Source organism: Monodelphis domestica, chromosome 2 (assembly GCF_027887165.1).
Source record: "Monodelphis domestica isolate mMonDom1 chromosome 2, mMonDom1.pri, whole genome shotgun sequence".
In the NCBI taxonomy this organism is placed as follows: domain Eukaryota; kingdom Metazoa; phylum Chordata; class Mammalia; order Didelphimorphia; family Didelphidae; genus Monodelphis; species Monodelphis domestica.
Window position 1 is genome coordinate 503,261,208 of NC_077228.1, and position 20,514 is coordinate 503,281,721.

Consider the following 20,514-nt stretch of genomic DNA (forward strand, 5'->3'; position numbering starts at 1 on the left):
TCACAATTCTTTCTATCTCTTATTTATTCATAAATTCTCCTATCCATATGATATGGGGAAAGAGGGAAGTTATTATTTTAATATAATAAAAAATTAATTTATTAGCTATTTTTTAAAAGCCAGATAGTGAAGGGACATGAAAATCACATAATGTTTAAGCTAGAAGTGACCTTAGAGATAATATTCCTATCCCTTATTTTATAGGTAAGAAGACTGAGAACCAAAGAGAAAAAGTAGCTGCTCTAAGGCCACACAAGTCATTCATGATTTGATTTCACCTAATTCCTATGCCAAACATAGTCATTCTACATTCAGAAGATATGAGTTCAAATCCCAATTCTGTTTACTATTTGTGTGATTTTGGGCAAGTCAATGGCCCTCAGTTTCTTCATCTGTAAAATGAGGGAGTTTGACTAGATAGCCTCTTTTCCAATTCTAGAGCTATATACCTAGGGTCCCTAGGATACAAGTTCTCTGTGGAAGCCCATGGCAACCTTGAGTTTTTATGTTCCTTCTCTAAAGAGTAACATGACCAGCATGATGAAACAAGGCAAATTAATGATGTAATATAATGAATGTAATACTACATTAGTGCTCTTTTCACTGTACCATCCTACCTTTCTTTAATTTTTTTAAATGGAAAGAAAACTCTCAAGGGAAGAAATGAAACTGAAAGGCTTTAAAAAGAACAGAATAGGTATTCACAGCAGCAGCAGAAGTGAATAATAGAGGGCACACAGAGAGAAAAAACCAAGGTGAAGAAACTGGAGCGGAAACAGTGAAACTCAGATCGAATGAGAGAAGTTTGCATAAATAAGAGCAAGGTGATGAAGGAAGAAAGAAAGTCAAACAAGGATATAGATCTCTTTAAATGAGTATGGAAGAGAAAAGAGGCTGGGTTGGACTTAACAGAGAAAAACAAATTAAAAAACTAACCAAAAAAAAGCTGTGAAGAAGAGAGGAGTTTTTTTGAGGGGATAGATATTTCAGGAGCCAGTAAAGGTACTCCAGAGGAAAGGGAAGCCATCTGGGCTAATGCCAGAATTCATTCTAATCAGAGAAAGAAAAAGCAAATAATCTAACAGTAGACTTCACAGCTTGAAAAGTGAGTGGCATAATTGGAAACAACAACCAACAACAACAGCAAATAACAAACTGAACACCATGTAATTATAACAACCAAGCTTTTCCCCAAAGAAGAGTTGAGAAAATGCAACACCCTCCCTTCATCAGAGAAAGGGAACTAAGAGTGTGGGACATCACATATACTGTCACCATCATTTCATGTGCTGGTTAGTTTTTTTTTAAACCCTTACCTTTCTTCTTGGAGTTAATACTGTGTATTAGCTCCAAGGCAGAAGAGTGGTAAGGGCTAGGCAATGGGGGTCAAGTGACTTGCCCAGGGTCACACAGCTGGGAAGTGTCTGAGGCCAGATTTAAACCTAGGACTTCCCATCTCTAGGCCTGGCTCTCAATCCACTGAGCCACCCAGCTGCCCCCTGTGCTGGTTAGTTTTGCTGAATTATTTTCTCTTTTTTCATTGCTGTTATTTTTTGCTACAAGGGATATCTCACTGGGTAGGGGAAGAGACAGTGGAGAATGTACCAACCCTAGAATCATCAAGATTCATCTTCCTGAGTTCAAATCTGACCTCAGAACCTTATTAGCTGTGTGACCCTGGCTGAGTCACTTAGCCCAGTTTGCCTCAGTTTCCTCATCTGTCAAATAAGTTAGAGAAGGAAATGGCAAACCCTCCAGTATCTTTGCCAAGAAAACCCCAAAAGGATTCATGAAGAGTGGGACATCATCGAACAATAGTCACAACAACAAAAGGGAGGGGATAGGAAATGTAATATGTAATAAAGGGTGATGATAAAGGGTGTTATAAAACCAAAAGATAATAATAATTATGACTTATATTGTACTTTAAGGTTTGCAAAGCTCTTTACAAGTAGCCTACTTTGTCCTTATAGTGACCTTGAGAGATAGATGCTATTATTATTATCATCTCATTTTACAGATAAGGAAACTCGGGCAAAATAGGTGGCATGCTTATAATCTCTCAGCTAGTAATTATCTAAGGCAAGAATTTGACTCGGGCTATGAGAAATGATGAGCAGGATGATATCAGAAAAAACTGGAAGGATCTGCGTGAACTGATACAGAGTGAAATAAGCAGAACCAGGAGAACATTATACACAGTGATGGTAATACTATATGAAGATCAACTGAAAATGTGGCTACTCTCAGCAATGCTAGCCAGCTCCAGAGAAAGAGCTTTTAGAGTCGGATGGATGCAGATCAAAGCCTACTATCTTTACATCAGTGCATTTAAGGTTTTATTTGAGCGTTTTGGTTTTGTCTGAGTGTACTCTTATAGCAATGACCAATATGAAGTGTGTTTTGCATGATAATACATGTATATCCCAGATCAAATTGTTTACCATCTCCAAATGGAGGGAGGGAAGAGAGAGAGGGAGACAGTTTGAATGTTATAATTTTGGACAAACATGCTGAAAATTATTATTACATGTAATTAATTGGGAAAATAAGAGATCTTTGAATAAAAAAGAGAATTGAACTCAGGTCTTCTTGATTCTTGATCTAATCCCCTATCAACTGTACTACCTAGCTATTTCAATTTACAAAGTGTTCTTTCTTTTTTAAAAGAATGAATGGCATGAACAATCTAAACAGAAGAATCATGCCTAATAGTTTCAGTGCTGAAAGGTCTACAGGGTCTATTGGGAAGACTCAGTCAGCTTTGGGCTTTTAGATTCTTCATGGGAAGAGTAAACATGGCCAGAACAATGAAATTCCTGATATTATATTAGAAAGAAGACTGGAAGATTTTGAAAAGTTCCTAAACTCTGTTTACAAACTTTTTGCAGGAATGCAGTTGTCAAAGCTAGTAAGGATAGCACAACTGAGGCATAAGGCATAGGATATGCCCCAACTAATGGGCTATGTGATGATCTGAGAAATTGCAGGAAGAAGAGAGGAAAGATATTGCCCATATATCTAGAAGAATCTTATGTTTGACAAACCATGATTTATTCCATCATGTAGAAAATGCTCATTGAAGTTTGCCAGACAGGAAGCTGATATACATGAAGATATTCTCCGTCAGTGTGATCAGCATCCCCTAGCACAATGGGTGGGTGAGAAAAGAGACGAAGTTGATGATGAAGGAGAGGGAGAGCTGCCCATGTAAGCCCTGTTCAAGACTAAGGATGCTGTGTCCCAGGACCATCTGTAGCAGTGAAAAGGGGGGGGGGTGGAGAAGGTCTTAAACTACTGTTGTATGGGATAGAAAGGACAGTATAGAAAATAAGAGGTCCTGAGTTCAAATCCAAGCACTATACCTTATTTATATAACCTGGAGCAAATCACTTAACCTTCCAGGGATTATTTCCTCATCTTCAAAGCCTCAATGATCCTTTTCATGTCTAAATCTTTTGTTGTTCAATTGTTTCAGTCATGACTGGCTCTTTGTGATGCCATTTGGAGTTTTCTTGGCAAAGATACTGGAGTGGTTTGCCATATCCTTCTCCAGCTCATTTTACAGATGAGGAAACTGATGCAAAAAGGGATAAGTGCCTTTTGCAGGGTGATATGATATAGCTATTAAGTGTCTAAGGCCATATTTGAACTAATGAATATGTCTTTCTGACTCCAGATGCAGTATTCTAGCTACTGTGCCACCTAGCTAACCCAAATTTATGCTTTGTAAATCATTTACTTATGAAAGCTGGAACACACAACTTAGACCTAGAAGGGACCCAGTCCAAACTTCCCATCTTCCAGATGAGGCAACTGAGACCTAGAAGAGGAGAAATGACACCCAAGGACATGAGTCAGGGATTCAGCTGAGATTCAAACCCAGGTTCTCTGACTTCAAATTAGAATTCTTCTCACTGGACCTCACTGAGTGAGAAGCAACCCTGACCTAGAACAATATCTCAAAAACTGACCTCAGAGGAAAATACCATCTAAAAGTCCTGGGTTCACTTACTACCTGTATGACCTTGGGTATGTCTCTTAAGTTCTCTGGGCCTCAGTTTCCACATCTATAAAAATGAAAGAGTCAGAATAAGCAACCTGTGAGTTTCCTTCTATCTCTAGATCTCTAATTCGAAGCCATGAGAATCAAAATGAAAAGCCGCAGATCTGAAAAGGAACATGAGGAAAGATCTACAGAAACATTAAAAGAAGCCTATGGCTAAAAAATAGAAATTGATGGATTTGGGGATAAAGTTATTACAAAAATCTCTAAGAGGCTTCTAGATAGAAAACTAGGACAAAGCAGTGATGGCCCAGGGAATATTTTATGCAACAAACTGCTGATCAAGGCAAAATTAAGTTGTAGGACAAGAGAAACGGTCCAAGAGTAAGTGGATGGGAGGGAGAGACAAAGCAGACATACGCCCTCATCTCTGGACCATACCAAAAGCTTTTGGTGCCAGTTAGTCAAGCTTGTGGGAGGGGCAGGGTGACAGAGAGGGAGGAGAAATCATGATGGATGAAGTTGAAAAGCAAAAGAAAGGGAAGCATGACCTTGTGCTAAAGATTCCTTGGGATAATAGGAAGGTAAGAAGATGTCTAGAAATGTGCAAGTGAACTAGAATAATTGTCTGGAGGATAAGAGGATTTATGAAGAAGAAAAAGAAAACTTACAGAAAGGTTATGGCAAAGGATGAAAGAGACAGGCCAACCAGAAAAGAGATAGATTAGGGGTTATGCATGTTGAAGAACATATAAACTGTCAAATTCTACTACTATGTTGAATAATTTTGCTGAACTGCTTTCTTTATTTTTTTAAACCCTTGCCTTCTATTTTAGACTTAGTATTGGTTCCAAGGCAGAAAAATGAAAAGGGCTAGTCAATTGTTGTTAAATGACTTGCCCAAGATCACACAGCTAGGAAGTGTCTGGGGTCAAATTTGAACCCAGGACCTCTCATCTCTAGATGGACCTCTCTAGAGATCAGGCTCTCTCTCCACTGAGCCACCTTGCTGCCCCTATTGCTTTCTTTTGCCTCTTTTATTTGTCATAACAGATGGCTCCCTCCATAGGAAATGGGGAAGGAGAAATTTAGATATAAAGTTGATATAAAAACAAAAGGTATTCATATTTCATTCAGCAAGGAGAAAGGTCTAGACCCAAAAAGAAAACCAGAAAAGATATGAACAAAAGAAATACAGAAAAGAGCATAAAGTAGCTAAGTGAAAGATAATGAAAATGTGTATTTAAATTGAAAAGAAATCAGCATATGATGATTATGGAAATTTTGTTGGCTTCTTTGACAGTGTGATAGAATTATAAATAAGTAAATATGCTATGCTAATAGTATTCAAAATACAAATCTTATCATAATGAGATGGGATAATAGGTGTGAAAATGTTCTGGAACTGTATAAAACACTATAAAAAATACAAGGTATAGAGAGTGTTGTTATCATTAAAAGAGTGGTGAATATGTTACTGTCCATGCAAGAATTCTAGCTTTCATTGATAGGTAAAGGCCCACATGAAATCTGAATCTGGGGACCCTAAAGGCCCAGTGAGAGAAACTGGTGGTCCCACTTGTCAGTGAGAGGAAGGCTATCCAGAGTGGGGTCCTAACGTACAACCAGGTTAAATTGGAGACGTCCTCTATGCCAAGGAATCATCTAATATGGGAGAGAGGTTTGCTTCAAGCACTGGCAATAGCATTGGTAAGGAAAGAGGGGGATGGAGATGATGGATAGAAAGGAGACATAAAAGGAGAAGAGGGAAAGGAAGAAGTTGAATATCATTGATTTGGAGCTAGAAGGGACCTTGGAGATCCAGACCTTCCTATTTTACAAATAAAGAATTTTAAGATTTAAGATAGAGAATTAAAAAGGGCAGCTGGATAGCTCTGTGGATTGAGAGCCAGGCCTAAAGATGGGAGGTCCTGGGTTCAAATGTGGCCTCAGACACTTCCTAGCTGTGTGACCCTGGGCAAGTCCCTTAACCCCCATTGCCTAGCCCTTACCACTCTTCTGCCTTGGAACCAATAGGTAATATTGATTCCAAGATGAAAGATAAGGGGTTTTTATAAGTAAATAAATTAAAAATTAAAGTTAAAAATTACAAATAAAGTAAAAAAGGGGAGAATAAAGAAACAGATAAAGAATACAAGCCCAGAGAATAAATTATTTATCCAAGTCCACAAAGGTAGTATGTAGCAGAGTTTGGATTTTAACTTCAGCAGCTAAGTGATACAGTAGGTAGAACAATGAGTTTGGAATCAGGAAGACTCCTCTTCCCGAGTTCAAACCGTCTTGGATACTTACTAGCTGTGTGACTTTGGGCATGTCATTTAATTCTATTTGCCTCAATTTCCTCATCTATAAAATGAGTTGAAGAAGGAAATGACAACCCACTTTAGTATTTCTGCCAAGAAACCCCCAAAATGGGGTCATGAAGAGTTGGCCATGACCTGAATGATATGACAACAACAACCTCTAACTCCAAATCTAGAGCTCTTTCCACAAGTGTCTACCCCACTGGAACATAAGCTTCTTGAGGGCAGAGATTACATTTGCCTCTCTGGATTTTTTTAATCTCTCTGGATGACCTTGGATAAATCATAGCAGAGAGGTAAAGTTATATATGTGTAGAAGTACAAAGTGGTAAGTGCATAAGGATCAAGTCAGAATTTGAATCCAAGTCCTTGAACCCAAACCCTTATCTCTTTACATAGTACCACACAAACTTGACTCTCTATTTTTCTTCCTTCTTCTGCTTATTCCCCCTAGTACTTGATCTTGACGTTAACCAATTAGGATGTCATTGGAGTGGACTCCCTGAATAACTCAATGTGTTAAAAGATGGAATAATATGCATCCTTTTTGTGCAAACTCCCATTGATAGATCACACAAGTGACCAATGTCAGGATTGGAACCCAAGTCCTAGGATTCTAAGACCCAGTATTCTTTCTGCTTTTTCTTACTACCTTTCCAACTTGGAGCATTCTAAGGACAATGACTATGGCTATCCTTTCAGACCTACAGATTCCCAAAGGAAAGAACTGTGTCTCTTTTATCTAAAAGGGAGATCTTTATAAACAAAGCCTGTGGTAGCCCCATTTGACAGAGTTTTCTGAAGGCAAATATTACATATCTCCCCAAAATCTGACAGTATGATTACCAAACAGACTGGGAGATCCCTGAGGAAAGTGGCTTGGAGTTTCCTTCCTCTGTATCACAGATCTCAGTATAAGGCCATGCCAACATCACCCAGGAACTGTCAAAAACCAAACACTGAAGGCTATCCAATCCCAAGTGCATCTCCCCACTCCCATGGCCCAAGATTCTAAGAAGATGGTCCAAGTCAAGGAAGTCTCAATGGAGTAATTGGCACTGGGCAAAGAACCAGTAGTCCTAGATCTCCCCAATCTCAACCTATGGCTTTGGACAAATCTGTCCCCTTGTACCTTCCCCCAATTTTTTAAGTTCCTGGAAAATAAAAACCTGCAGAATGTCTTGACATACCTGAATCATGGCCCCGATGATTTTCCGAGCCTCCTGGTACAACACTTCCCCATCCCAGTGTGGGTTTAGCTTCTTAAGTTCTAAGACAAGGCAGTTGTGCTCCCGAAGGAAGAGAGTGTGGAATGCAATGATGCTCAAGTGCTCATTTGCCCTCATGTCCCCTTGAGAGATAGATGTAGGAAATGAGGTCAGAGATCAACTACCAGTAAAGGATAAGCTCTGGGGGGGGGGGGGAGGGGCAACTCCTTTATTTTGTATGACTGTATCCCCAAAGCCTAACTGTACCTAATGTAATAGGTGCTTTAAAATGCTTGTTAATGCCTTAATTAATTAACAGGCCCATGGCACAGATTGGGCAAAAAAAGTGCTCTAAGTGTGGCATTCCTTCTACTTATAACCTAATTCTTCTAAAAAGAAAGAGTTCTGGCCCTGGAGTCAAAGTCAGCCTCTGAATCTTCCTTATTAATGTGACCTTGAGCAAGATACCTCACCTACCTAGACCTCAGTTTCCCCATCTGTAAAATGAGGGTATTGGACTAGTGGTCTAAGAGATCTATGCTTCATGGGAAGTGATGTTCCAATGCAACAGGAGAGAAGAGGCTCTATTGCCACAGGAGAAGTCCCCTCATTCTTTCTAGGAAAAGGCTTAATTGGGTCCTGTTGCATTGAATTTTCAAGAACTGAATTGAAAATTTAGACTGAACTCACTTGTTGTTCAGTTGTTCCAGTCATGCCTGACCCTCCATGATGCTACCTGGGGTTCTCTTGGGAAAGTTACAGGAGGAGTTGGCCATTTCCCTTGAGGAAACTGATTATCAGCTTCAGCCTTTCTTGGGCAACTATCTGTGCCATTTTAGGCACTGAGTTGGGCACCGTGTAAAGAGTTCAGAACCAAGTTACTTATTTCCAAATCTCACTGTCTAAAACAGGTTATAATTGGGGGCTGAGAAAGCACATACAGAGTCAACTGATACTGTGCCGTGAGTAAAAATAATGATAATACAAAAGGTTCGGGTCTCTGACATAGTAAAGTCCTTCTGATTCTAAATCCAACACTTTGCCACACCCCATTGCCTATTGAGAAGGCACAAAGCCTGGACCTGTGATTTCATTGGCATGGGGCACTGTCAGGTTAAGAACCTCTCTCCACCAAAGCAGAGTGGCACTTTTTCTAAAATTTGAAGTCATCAAGAGTTGCCAGACAAAAAATTGGAAAATGAAGGGATGCCCTTCAATTGGGGAATGGCTGAACAAATTGTGGTATATGTTGGTGATGGAATACTATTGTGCTAAAAGGAATAATAAAGTGGAGGAGTTCCATGGAGACTGGAACAACCTCCAGGAAGTGATGCAGAGCGAGAGGAGCAGAACCAGGAGAACATTGTACACAGAGACTGATACACTGTGGTACAATTGAATGTAACTGACATCTCTACTAGCAGCAATGCAATGACCCAGGACAATTCTGAGGGACTTATGAGAAAGAACACCATCCACATCCAGAGGAAGAACTGTGGGAGTAGATACACATAAGAAAAACAACTGCTTGATTACATGGGTCGAGGGGATATGGCTGGGGATATAGGCTCTAAATGCAAACATCAACAACATGGAAATAGGTTCTGATCAAGGACACATATAAAACCCAGTGGAATTGCATGTCACCTACAGGAAGGGATGGGGGAGGGGAGGGAGGGAAAGAATATGATTCTTGTAAGCACAGAATAATGTTCTAAATTGACTGAATAAAATTTTCAAAATAAAAAGTTGCCAGAGCATTGAGTGGTGGAGCAATTTGCCCAGGGTCAAACATGGATGAGTGAAAGGAAAGCCTTGAATTCAATGGCTTCTGGCTTCCAGGCTGACTCTCCAGCTACTTTGTCATACTCCCCATTGCCTATGTGTTCAAACATTAAATACAGGATTTTTTTAACATTATACACAAAAGATTGAGGCAGTGTGGCCTAGCAGAAAAAGTGCTGGCCCTGAAATCAGAGAACCTGGGTTCAAATCCTGCCTTTATCATTTATTAACTTTTAATATGGCTTTGGACAACTGACTTTATATCTCTGTGCCTCAGTTTCCTAATCTGTAAAATGAGGGGGGGGGCAGCTAGGTAGCTCAGTGGATTTGAGAGCCAGGCCAAGAGACAGGAGGTCCTAGGTTCAAATTTGACCTCAGACACTTCCTAGCTGGATGACTCTGAGCAAGTCACTTAACCCCCATTGCCTAGCCCTTACCACTCTTTAAAACCAATACACAGTATTGATTCTAAGGTGGAAGGTAAGGGTTTAAAAAGAGGGAGGGGGTGGATTCTGTGGCCTCTGAACTTCAGCTCTATAACTACAATCTCATGTGCATTTAATACAATGGAAAGGGAAGAATCAAAGGAAGTGTATAGTGGATGGGAATCATTATCACCAACTAGTCAAGGAAGATTTCCTAGAGAAGATGAGGCTTCAATCATTTCAGTGCCCAGTGTAGGGTGGGGGAGGGGTTAGATAAAGAGGAGAGCCAGAGGCAGAAGGGGAAGGGGAAGGGGAAGGGGAAGGGAAAGGGGAAGGGGAAGGGAAAAGGAAAGGGAAAGGGGAAGGGGAAGGGAAAGGGAAAGGGGAATGAGAAGGGAAAGGGGAAGGGAAAAGGGAAGGGGAAGGGAAAAGGAAAGGGAAAGGGGAAGGGAAAGGGAAAGGGAAAGGGAAAGGGAAAGGGAAAGGGGAATGAGAAGGGAAAGGGGAAGGGAAAAGGGAAGGGGAAGGGAAAGGGAAAGGGAAAGGGGAAGGGAAAGGGAAAGGGGAAGGGAAAGGGAAAGGGAAAGGAAAAGGGAAAGGGAATGGAAAGGGAAAGGGGAATGAGAAGGGAAAGGGGGAGGGAAAAGGGAAGGGGAAGGGAAAGGGAAAGGGAAAGGGGAAGGGAAAGGGAAAGGGGAAGGGAAAGGGGAAGGGAAAGGGAAAGGGAAAGGGAAAAGGAAAGGGAAAGGAAAAGGGGAAGGGAAAGGGAAGGGAAAGGGAAAAGGAAAGAGAGAGAAGGGGGGAGAAAGGAGGAAGGAAGAAAGGGGGAGGGAAGGGAAGGGAAGGGAAAAGGAGTGAAGAAAGACAGTTTGAAGAAGCAAAACAGACTTTGCTCTAGAGGAGCACACATTCTAATAGGAAAAGATAACACCTAAAGGAAGTTTCAGCTGTAATAACAAGAACTCTGGGTTTGGAGTAAAGTATTTGATTTGGAGTTCTGTTTCTGCCTAACTCATCTTTCTAGGCTTCAGTTTCCTCTTCTTTAAAATGAAAGAATTGGACTAGATGACCTCTGAAGCCCTCTCTAAATCTACAACTATGATCCTGTAATCCTTAAGGGCCATAGCTAATTCGTCTGTAAAATGAGGGATTAGACTAGGTAATATCTGAGGTCCCTCCCAGCTCTAAATCCTACACTCCTACTATGCCATCACCCTAGCCCACCTTATCCTTTAAACACTATTATCATTATTAGAGGTCCATAGGTCCACACTCCCTCTCTAGGACCAGGAACTCTGAATGAGCCCTCTCAAGGTGGGAAATCAAAACTGAGCCAAAGGAATGAGGGGAAGAATCCTCAGAGAAAGGTCAAGCATATTCTACTCACCTGATCTGAAGCAGGGAATGTTGGCCTCCTTGTTAGTGAGTAAACAAGGGTTTAGGGCTCTTGTCTGAAAAGGCAGGAAGTCAAGTCCTTCATCCTGGAAATGCTCATTAACAGCCAAGACGCCCATGTCATTGCTCTTGTTGCGAAGCAAGTTGGCCCTGGAGTCCTCACTGCCATATACCATGCTGGCATCCAAGAATGAGGTGATGCCATTGATCGGCTCCTGGATGACGGTGTTTGGGTTGCAGGCAGGGGATGAGCGAGTGAAGGGCATACAGATGCCTCTGGTAGCAATCCTATCGTCATTGGGGAAACTTGGGAAAGAGATTGCTGCTTACTTCTTGGTCCCAGAAGTCATATTCTCCTCTTCACATCCTTCTACCTGATCACTGGCTGGGAGAGGGGTTGGGTGGAAGGAGGAGAGTTTCCCTCCCTTATATTCTGTGATCCATCTAAACTGGCTTTCTCTCTATTCCTCACAAATGACACTATTTTCCATCTCATTCCACTGCATTGTCCATCCCCCATGCCTAGTGTGTACTCCCTCCTCACCTCCACATCACGGAATCCCTCTCTTCCTTTTAATTTTTTTTCAAACTCTTATCTTCTGTCAAGGCAGAAGAGTGACAAGGACTAGGTACTCAAGGTTAAGTGACTTGCCCAGGGTCATACAGTTAGGAAGCATCTAAGACCAGATTTGAATCCAGGTCTTCTGGCTGGTGCTCTATCCACTGTGCTATCTAGCTGCCCCAGAATCCCTCTCTTCCTGTAAGATACAGCTCAAGCATTGTCTTCTACAGGAAGATTTTCCTGATCCCCTCAATTACTAACTTGCTCCTTCCCAAACTAGCTTGTATGGAACCACTTTGTATATATTTTCATTTACATATTTTATATTCATGCAATATACATTTTAGTTATATTTATCATCTCCCTTGTTGGAATGTAAGTTCCTCCTGAGTAGAAATTTCTTCATTTTTGTATTTCTATCCCCTGGAATATAATAGGTGCTTGTTGACTTAAGAAATGTTTGCTCACTCATTGATCCATTCTTGAATTCATAGCTTCTCTTACAGAAAACTCTAAGTGTATCCTCAGACCCCTAATGGTCATACCTTATTTTTCTTTCTTTAGATCTTCCTTCCCCCCATATCTAACCCTGATAACTCCTCCTGCAAATTCCTCAGTGAACATTTTAAAAATCTTTCTCTTCTCTGCCATAACATTCAGCAGTCTCCCTAACCCAAAGGTCCCAAATCCAACCCTTAGCAGGTTTAGGGGTTTGCAGAGAACATAATGCCCATCAGTAGGAACCTTGATGCTCCCCCATGCCTCTAGTACCACTGGCTGGTCTAGAATTTAGGCAGGAGTTTGGGAAAAGGAGACAAAAGCAATAAGCTTTATCTGGGCTCCTTAATGTTTATGGACCCTATTGGCACCATCTGGAAATGCCTATGAGCTTAGAAATGTCAGGATTTTGTTTTTAAATTATTGAAAGGGATGACAAATTTCAGTCAAAGGTAAGTGAAAAATGAAGGTATAATTTTTTTTCCTCCATCCAAGTGGATGAACCCCCTGAGATCTATCCACAGAACCTTTAAGATTCATGAACTCCAGGTTAAGAATCCCCAAGCTAGAAGATCTCAAAGGTTCCTGCCAAGAGAAGGGGAAGGGAGGAGAAAAGGATAGAAGAGGAGCAAAGGTAGGGATAGAAAGAATAAAGGGAAAAAATGTTATAAATGTGGATAGGAATGGAGAATGAGGGCTGGAGGCCCATTCCAGATAAGATATTTACATTTAAATGGCAGCCTTCCAGTCCTTAACCCAAAGGAGTTTAATAATATTGGGAATTTCACACCATAGGCCAATGAGAGAATGTTCGTGAAAAAGGAAACTATTATTGGCCCTCCCTCATAAATAGGTAGACACTGTTAGTCACCATACATAGGGTCAACTCTGCAGGGACATCTGCAGGCCTCAAAGTTGACCTGATGTGAGAGAGAGAAAAGGATATGCTCCCACAATCCCAGAGAAGGGCAGCAGTGTCCTCACCTTAATAGGGAAACAGGGGGGTTCAAAATCACAACTGGTAGAGCCACATGGAACTTCCTTCTTGTTGGGGTTGGCATCACTGGCTGGAGAAAAGACCAAGTCATGGTCTACCCACTGCCCCTACTGCATGAAGATAAGTGAGCGGTTCTGGTCATGAGTGATGTTGTCATTGGGTATGCGCGCCAGCTCACTGGACACTTGTTGAACCTGACCAGGTAGGGGTAGAGATAATGACTGAAAGCAGCTGAATTGGAGTTCTCTGTCCAGTTCCCAGCAATCACCAAGAGGTCTTAGGGTGCTATTCAGTCCTGCTAAGGTCATCAAGGCCTTCCCATCTCTATCTCCCCAACCATCACCATGGAAAAGGAGAAAAAAATCCTAAACTTAGAGTCAAGAGGAACCTGAATTCTGAAATCCCAATTGACACTCCATTAGCCTGAGCAAATCATATAAACATGCTGAACCTCAGTTTCCTCATCTGTAAAATGTGAATAATAATACTTATATCCTGTAGGAAGGGACTAAGGAAACTATAGTACAGTTTTGTTGTTCAGTCATTTCATTTCAATCATGTATGACTCTTCATGACTCCATTTGGGGTTTTCATGGCAGAGATATTGGACTGCTTTACCATTTTCTTCTCTAGCTCATTTGGTGGGTGAAGAAATTGAGGCAAACAGGGACAAGTGACTTGACCAAGGTCACATAGCTAGTAAGTGTCTTGAGGCTGTATTTGAACTCAACAAGATGAGTCTTTCTGATGTCAAGACTGACACTTTATCCACTGAGCCATCTAGCTTCCCCATTTTGGGTTTTCTTGGCAGAAATATCAGAGTGAATTGTAATTTTCTTCTCCAGCTTACTTGAAAGATGAAGAAAATCAGACAAACAGGGTTAAGTGATTTTCCCAGAGTCACACAGCTAGTAAATGTCTGAATCTTCCTGACTCTAGACCTGAAACTCTATCAACTGTACCACCTAATTACCCAAAAAGTATTAAAAATGCTGCATATACAATATAAAAACTTTATATTTTATATAAAATATAAATATATATAATATAAAAACTCTAGAGCATTATACAACTCAAAGAGGTATTTTAGTTATTCACCTGTCCTTCTGCAAGATTTTATCATCATGGGGCACTTCCAATATGGAAACACCCTCCAATACAGGTCAGTAGCCCTTCTGTAATTTCTAATCATAGGCTTAAAGAGCTACGAACTGGAAAGGACCATGGAGGCCTCTAACCCAATCATTCCATTTCACAGATAAGCAATCTGAGACCCAGGAAAGTTAGATGGCTTACCCAGCCTCACACAGATGGTAATTATCAAAGAGAAGAGGATTTAAGCCCCATCCTTTCCCCCTCTGACTAAAGAACTAGCCTTAAGAGAGTTATATGGGGTCCAGAGAGTGATTGTTTTCTTGGACATTAGAGAAAGAGGCAACCCCCAACCTTCCTTTCCCCTTAGCCAGTTCCCTGTCCACTATGTCATCTGCCTCAAATCTGAGCTCTTATCATGTATTATTATTCCCCCCATCAAGGAACCCTTAGCACCAGTTAGGTACATCATCTGTGGCTTGAAAAGCTTCCTCCCTGCCTGAAATGCCCTCTATCATTCTCTCTACAATCCAATCCTTTCTTCTAAACCCACCTCCTCCAGGAAGGATGCTTGGACTGAACACTTCCCTGCTTTTATCAACCTCTTACTCTCCTTCTCAGTTCTCCTATTTTCCATTTTTTCTCTATCATTTTGCCCTTGTGTTTGCTTAATGTGTGTGTGTATTATTTTGTCCCCAGATAGATCATAAGCATCTCAAGGGCAGAGACTCTGTCTTCTGTCTCCTTCCCATCCCCTCCCACAGGCATTCAGTAATGTATGTTTGTTAATCAGACAGTGATGTCTTCCATGTGCCTATTACTAAGTACAATGGGTAACGATGACACCATTCTTACCAGCAGGAGAGGAAATCCGTTATGAAGCTTTCCTTCAGTGGCCCCCTTAGGAAGGGATATTCCATCTTCATACTCGGCTGGGAGCCAACGAGCATAGCCTCGATTAGAGGCTCCTCTATTTGGATGCACCCTGCCGTAGAAAAGAGAAAGGAAGCCATAGGATCCAACTGGCAGCACCATGTGTAGGAAAGTACCCTGGAATCAGTGGAGAAGGGCCTGAGTTTGAGTTCTGGCTTCGCCACTTATTCCCTATATGACCTTGGGCAAGCCACTTCTTCCCTGATCAGTCAGTCATCAACGCGCACTTAGTATTACATGCCTGTCTAATCTGGATATCCATCTCTAGTCTCTCTTGTGAAGTTCAGCCCCTTATTGCCTGCTGCCTAATGGGCACCTCCATAGGTATCTCAAAGTCCCTAGGACAGAAATATGTATTATATATAATGTGTATTTATATTCTATTTATGTAGAGGGAGAGGGAAAGAGACAGAGACAGAAAGAGGGAGAGAGAGACAGAGATGGAGACAGAGAGAGGGAGACAGACAAAGACACAGAAAGATTTATTGTTGTTCAGTCATTTTCAGTTCCATCCAACTCTCTGTGACCCTATTTGGGGTTTGTTTTTGGCAAAGACACCGAAGACGTTTGCCATTTTCTTCTCCAGATCATTTGGCAGCTGAGGAAACTAAGTAAACAAGGTAAAATGACTTGCCTAGATTAACACAGGTTTTAAGTGTCTATGGTCAGATTTGAACTTATGAATATGAGTCTTCCCAAGAACAGGTCTGGCAATCTACCCACTGTGCCATCTAGCTGCCCAAATAGAGATATAGAGTTAGATGTCAAAGGTATCTATCTTTTTCTCTAGATATATATTCTCTCTATCTTTTATCTCTCTCTGTATCTCTCTATTTACTTATATTTCTATCTACATCTCCAAACCCACCATTCTTCCAAAATTCCTCATGTCTGTTGATGGCACTGTTTCCTTCCCACTGTCCCCCAGTCCTCAACCTTGGAGACTCTTCCCATACTGGGCTCCATCATCAGATCCTCATTCTCTAGCCTCCTTTCTTTCATGAAAAAAAAAATTGAATATGGACTCCTCTTTTAGGCTTTTGAAGCTCTTCATAGCTTGACCCCAACCTACCTTTCCAATCATTCCTTCCCCACCTTCTTTAGTCCAGCCGAACTCACCCCCATGCCAGGTATGCACTCCCACCTCATTTCTGCTTCTTAAAATTGCTCATTTCCTTCAGATCTCAGCTCAAGCAACACCTTCCATATTTGTTTACTCTTACTTTCTGCACTAATAACAATTCTAAGACAGAGGGGAAAGGGCTAGGCAAATGGAGTTAAGTGACTTGCCCAGGGTCACACAACTAGGAAATATCTGAGGCCAGAGTTGAGCCCAGGTCCTCCTGACTCCAGGCCTTGCTCTCTATCCACTGAATGACCTAGTTCTCCCAATACCTTCCATATTAAGCTTTTCCACATCCCCCTCTGCATACTTTCTGATTCCTCTTCCCACCAAATTTCCTTTGTACTTTATTTTCTATATATGTAGTATGTGCTTATTTTTTTTTCCTAACCCTTACCTTCCGTCTTGGAGTCAATACTGTGTATTGGCTCCAAGGCAGAAGAGTGGTAAGGGCTAGGCAATGGGGGTCAAGTGACTTGCCCAGGGTCACACAGCTGGAAAGTGTCTGAGGCCAGATTTGAACCTAGGACCTCCCGTCTCTAGGGCTAGCTCTCAATTCACTGAGCTACCCAGCTGCCCCCATATGTGCTTATTTTTGAAAATATTGTCTTTCCCCATTCCCCACCCAAAGGTAGCTTAGTGAATAGGGTGCTGACCCAGGAGACTTGGGTTCCTCTATGACCTCAGACACTAGTAGCTAGGTGATGTTGGACATCACTTAGCCTCAGTTTCTTCAGCTGTAAAATGGCAATAATTGAAATAGAAAGAAAAACCAATAGCAGAATTGTTGTGAGATTCAAATAAGATAATCTCTTTCAAGCACGTAGCCCAGTACCTGGTACATAGTGGGTGCTTACTTGCTTGCTTGACTCCACCATTACCCCAGTCTCAGTCCTCCCCCTTCCCCATCTCCTTATGGAAACTACTCCCACAGGAGCTCTAGGGAGGCAGATGTAGTTGGCTCCCAGCCTGCCAAGAGCTTTGAAAGGTTAAAATCACCAGGCAAATGTCAGGAGTTATTAAGGCTCTTGACATTTGTTCTCAGGATGGGGGATCTGAAAGGGTGTGATTGGCCTTGGAAGTAGCCACCTAGCTTTATTATGCTCACCAGTTGTTACATTTCCCATTGATGGTCCGGTAAGCACTGTCCTCCGGGCATTCTGGAGAATGGACGCTGGCAGCACAACCAGTCTTCTGCATAGGACTTAGCACATCTGTAGAGAAAGCAGTGATGCTTGGGAACAAGAGGGAAGGGCCTCCTGCTTCCTAATTGGCTTTTCAAGTCTCCATGAGATATCTGCCAGGTAATCCCAAAGGCTAGCTAGGAAGTGACCCTCTTCCTATCCACAGGACAACAGCCAGAGTCGTCTTCTGAGAGCACTTGGCTACCTCCAGAGTTCTTAAAAGTCCCCACCAGGGATGATGGGTCAGACCTATAGCACAGGCAGAAAGAAGGGATGAAAGGGAAGGAAGAAAAGGAACCAGAAGAGACGAAGGGAATGGAGGAGAGAGAAGGGAAGAAAGAAAAAAGAGAAGAGAGAAAGGCAGAGAGAAAAGGGGAGATGGGAAGACAGATACCCCATAGAGGAAGGCTGAGGTGAAACGGAGAGTGTAAGCTTCTAGTCAGAAGACTCGGGTTTTGGTTTGGTTTAGATTTTTAAAGCCTCACCTTCCATCTTAGTACCAAAGCAGAAAAGTGGTAAGGGCTAGGCAATGGGGTTAAGTGACTGGCCCAGAGTCACAGAGCTAGGAAGTGTCTGAGGCCAGATTTGAACCAGAACCAGAACCTCCTGTCTCCAGGTTTGGCTCTCTATTCAGAACCACCAGCTTCCCCCAACATATTTATTTATTTATTAACCCTTACCTTCTGTCTTTGGATTAATACTGTGTATTGGTTCCAAGGCAGAAGTGTGGTAAGGGCTAGGCAATGGGGGTCAAGTGACTTGCCCAGGGTCACACAATTAGGAAGTGTTTGAAACCAGATTTAAACCCAGGACCTCCCATCTCCAGGTCAGCTCTCTATCCACTGAGCCATCTAGCTACCCCAAGTCTTGGGGTTTTTGTGTGTAGACTCCAGACTTTAAGCTGCTCCGAATCTCTGTTTTCTCACTGGTAAGATGAGGATAATAATGGTTGGCACTATCTACTTGAAAGGGTTGTTATGAATAAAGTGCTCTATAAACTTTTACAAGAGATAGGGACAAGAACCAGACCTATGATTTCACTGATACCAGATGAGAAAACTCTATCAGTGTATCCTTTGCAAGGTAGTCTTAAAGAGTTGTCTGGGGCAGTAGAGTTGCAGTGACTTGTCTAAGATCATACAGCCACATAACTCTGTGGCACAGTGAATAAAGTCCTGAGTCTGGAGTCAGCAAAACTGAATTCAAATCCAGTCTCAGTTACTCGATGTGTGACCTTGGGCAAGTCCCTTAAACTTGGTTTGCCTCAGTTTCCTCATCTGTAAAATGGGGCTAATAATAGCATCTATCTCCAAGGGTAGGATAAAATGAGATGATAATTATAACACACTTAGTACACTATCTGGCACCTAGTAGACCCTATATAAATGCTAGCTTTTATTATGATTAAGTGTCAGAAGTAGGACATAAGTTCAGGTTTTCCTGGTTTAAAGGATAGTTCTATGCCCCCTGCACCTTGAGTTGCACCCCATGAACCTTCAAGTGTGATAAAAATGTAAGTTACTATTATGATATTTAGGAGAACAACTGCCACAGGTTACCATTCCAGCATCTATTTTATGGTTTGTTTATAAGTGACCTCGGGGGGACAATAAACAGTGGCATCCAGAGAGCTAGGTTTGAATCCTGGTGTTACCACTTACTATTCGCATGACCTTGTGCAAGTCACTTAACCTCTCATTCTGTTTCCTCATCTACAAAATAAAGAGATTGAATTAGATGGCCTCTGAAGTCACTCCTAGCTTTAGATCTATGAACTGGTGAACCTATGACTCGATTATTGTTGGTAGATACTATGATTCATGGGAGTTTGAAGGAATGAGCTGCCAATCCAAACTACTCATTTTAAAATGAAGATGGGGGGATGTTGGGTGGATCAGTGAATTGAGAGGCAGGCTTAGAGATGAGAGGTCCTGGGTTCAAATTTGACCTGTTACTTCTTGGCTGTGTATCTCTGGGCAAGTCACTTAACCCCACCATTGCCTAACCCTTACTCTTCTTCTTCCTTGGGACCCATATACAGTACTGATTCTAAGATGAAAGATAAAGGTTTAAAAAAAATGAAAGTGGAAAGAAAATATCTCCAATGACCATGTCAGTGTGAATGAAAGACAACAGAACTTTGGGATTAACCACCATGACCAGCCCAAGCCTAGTGCTGAAGAAGAAATGAGAAAATATACCTCTCTCCCATCTTGGCAGAGATGAGGAACTAGGGGTGTGGAATGTGCTATCAGACGTGGGTTGAAATATTTCCTGGTTTTGCTGAGGTTTTTTTTTAATCTTCCTATTAAAAATTCCTCATTACTCCCAACTCTAGGCATTTCCTCTGGCTATTCCCCCATGCTTTGAATTCTCTACTCCCTCATCCCCACCTACTGGATTCCCTGACTTCTTTCAGGTCCCCAAATATATCAGGACAAATTAGAAATGGTTGACAGAGGGAAATCTTTCCCTAAAACCTCTTAAGTCCAGTGCCTTCCCTCTGTTCAATATTTCCACTTTATCCTGATAGGTGGCTTGTTTATACACAGCTCTTTTCATGTTGGCTCCTCCACCCCATCCCCTCATGATACTGTCAGCTCCTTCAGACTATGGGGTGTCTTTTGCCTTTCTGTGCATCCCCAGCACTTAGTATGGTGCCTGGCACATAGTAGGTGCTTAATAAATGTTCATTGCCTAACTGGCCATGGACGTCTTCTTTGGTATGATTGGAAATGGATCTCTTTGGATACAAGGTAATGCAAGAAGCTCTTAATTTTTTAATTAAAAATTATATATTTGTATTTTTAATCCTTACTTTTTATCTGAGAATTGATACTAAGGATTAGTTCCAAAGCAGAAGAATGGTAAGGGCTAGATAACTAGAGTTAAGTGACTTACCCAGGGTCACACAGCTAGGACTTATCAGGGGCCACATTTGAACCCAACTCCTCCCAGCTCCACTTTACTACCTAGAATCTA

At 41.7% G+C, this 20,514-nt stretch overlaps 1 protein-coding gene across 1 annotated transcript in view; it reads right to left on the minus strand.

Moving 5' to 3' along the window:
• Positions 1–20,514, minus strand: part of LOC100022606 (myeloperoxidase-like) — a 41,934-nt gene that overhangs the window by 12,481 nt on the left and 8,939 nt on the right. The window contains 6 exon segments of the mRNA XM_056814766.1: positions 7,521–7,681; positions 11,136–11,449; positions 13,102–13,103; positions 13,188–13,394; positions 15,148–15,277; positions 17,457–17,562. Of these exon segments, the coding sequence (XP_056670744.1) occupies positions 7,521–7,681; positions 11,136–11,449; positions 13,102–13,103; positions 13,188–13,394; positions 15,148–15,277; positions 17,457–17,562 (920 nt within the window).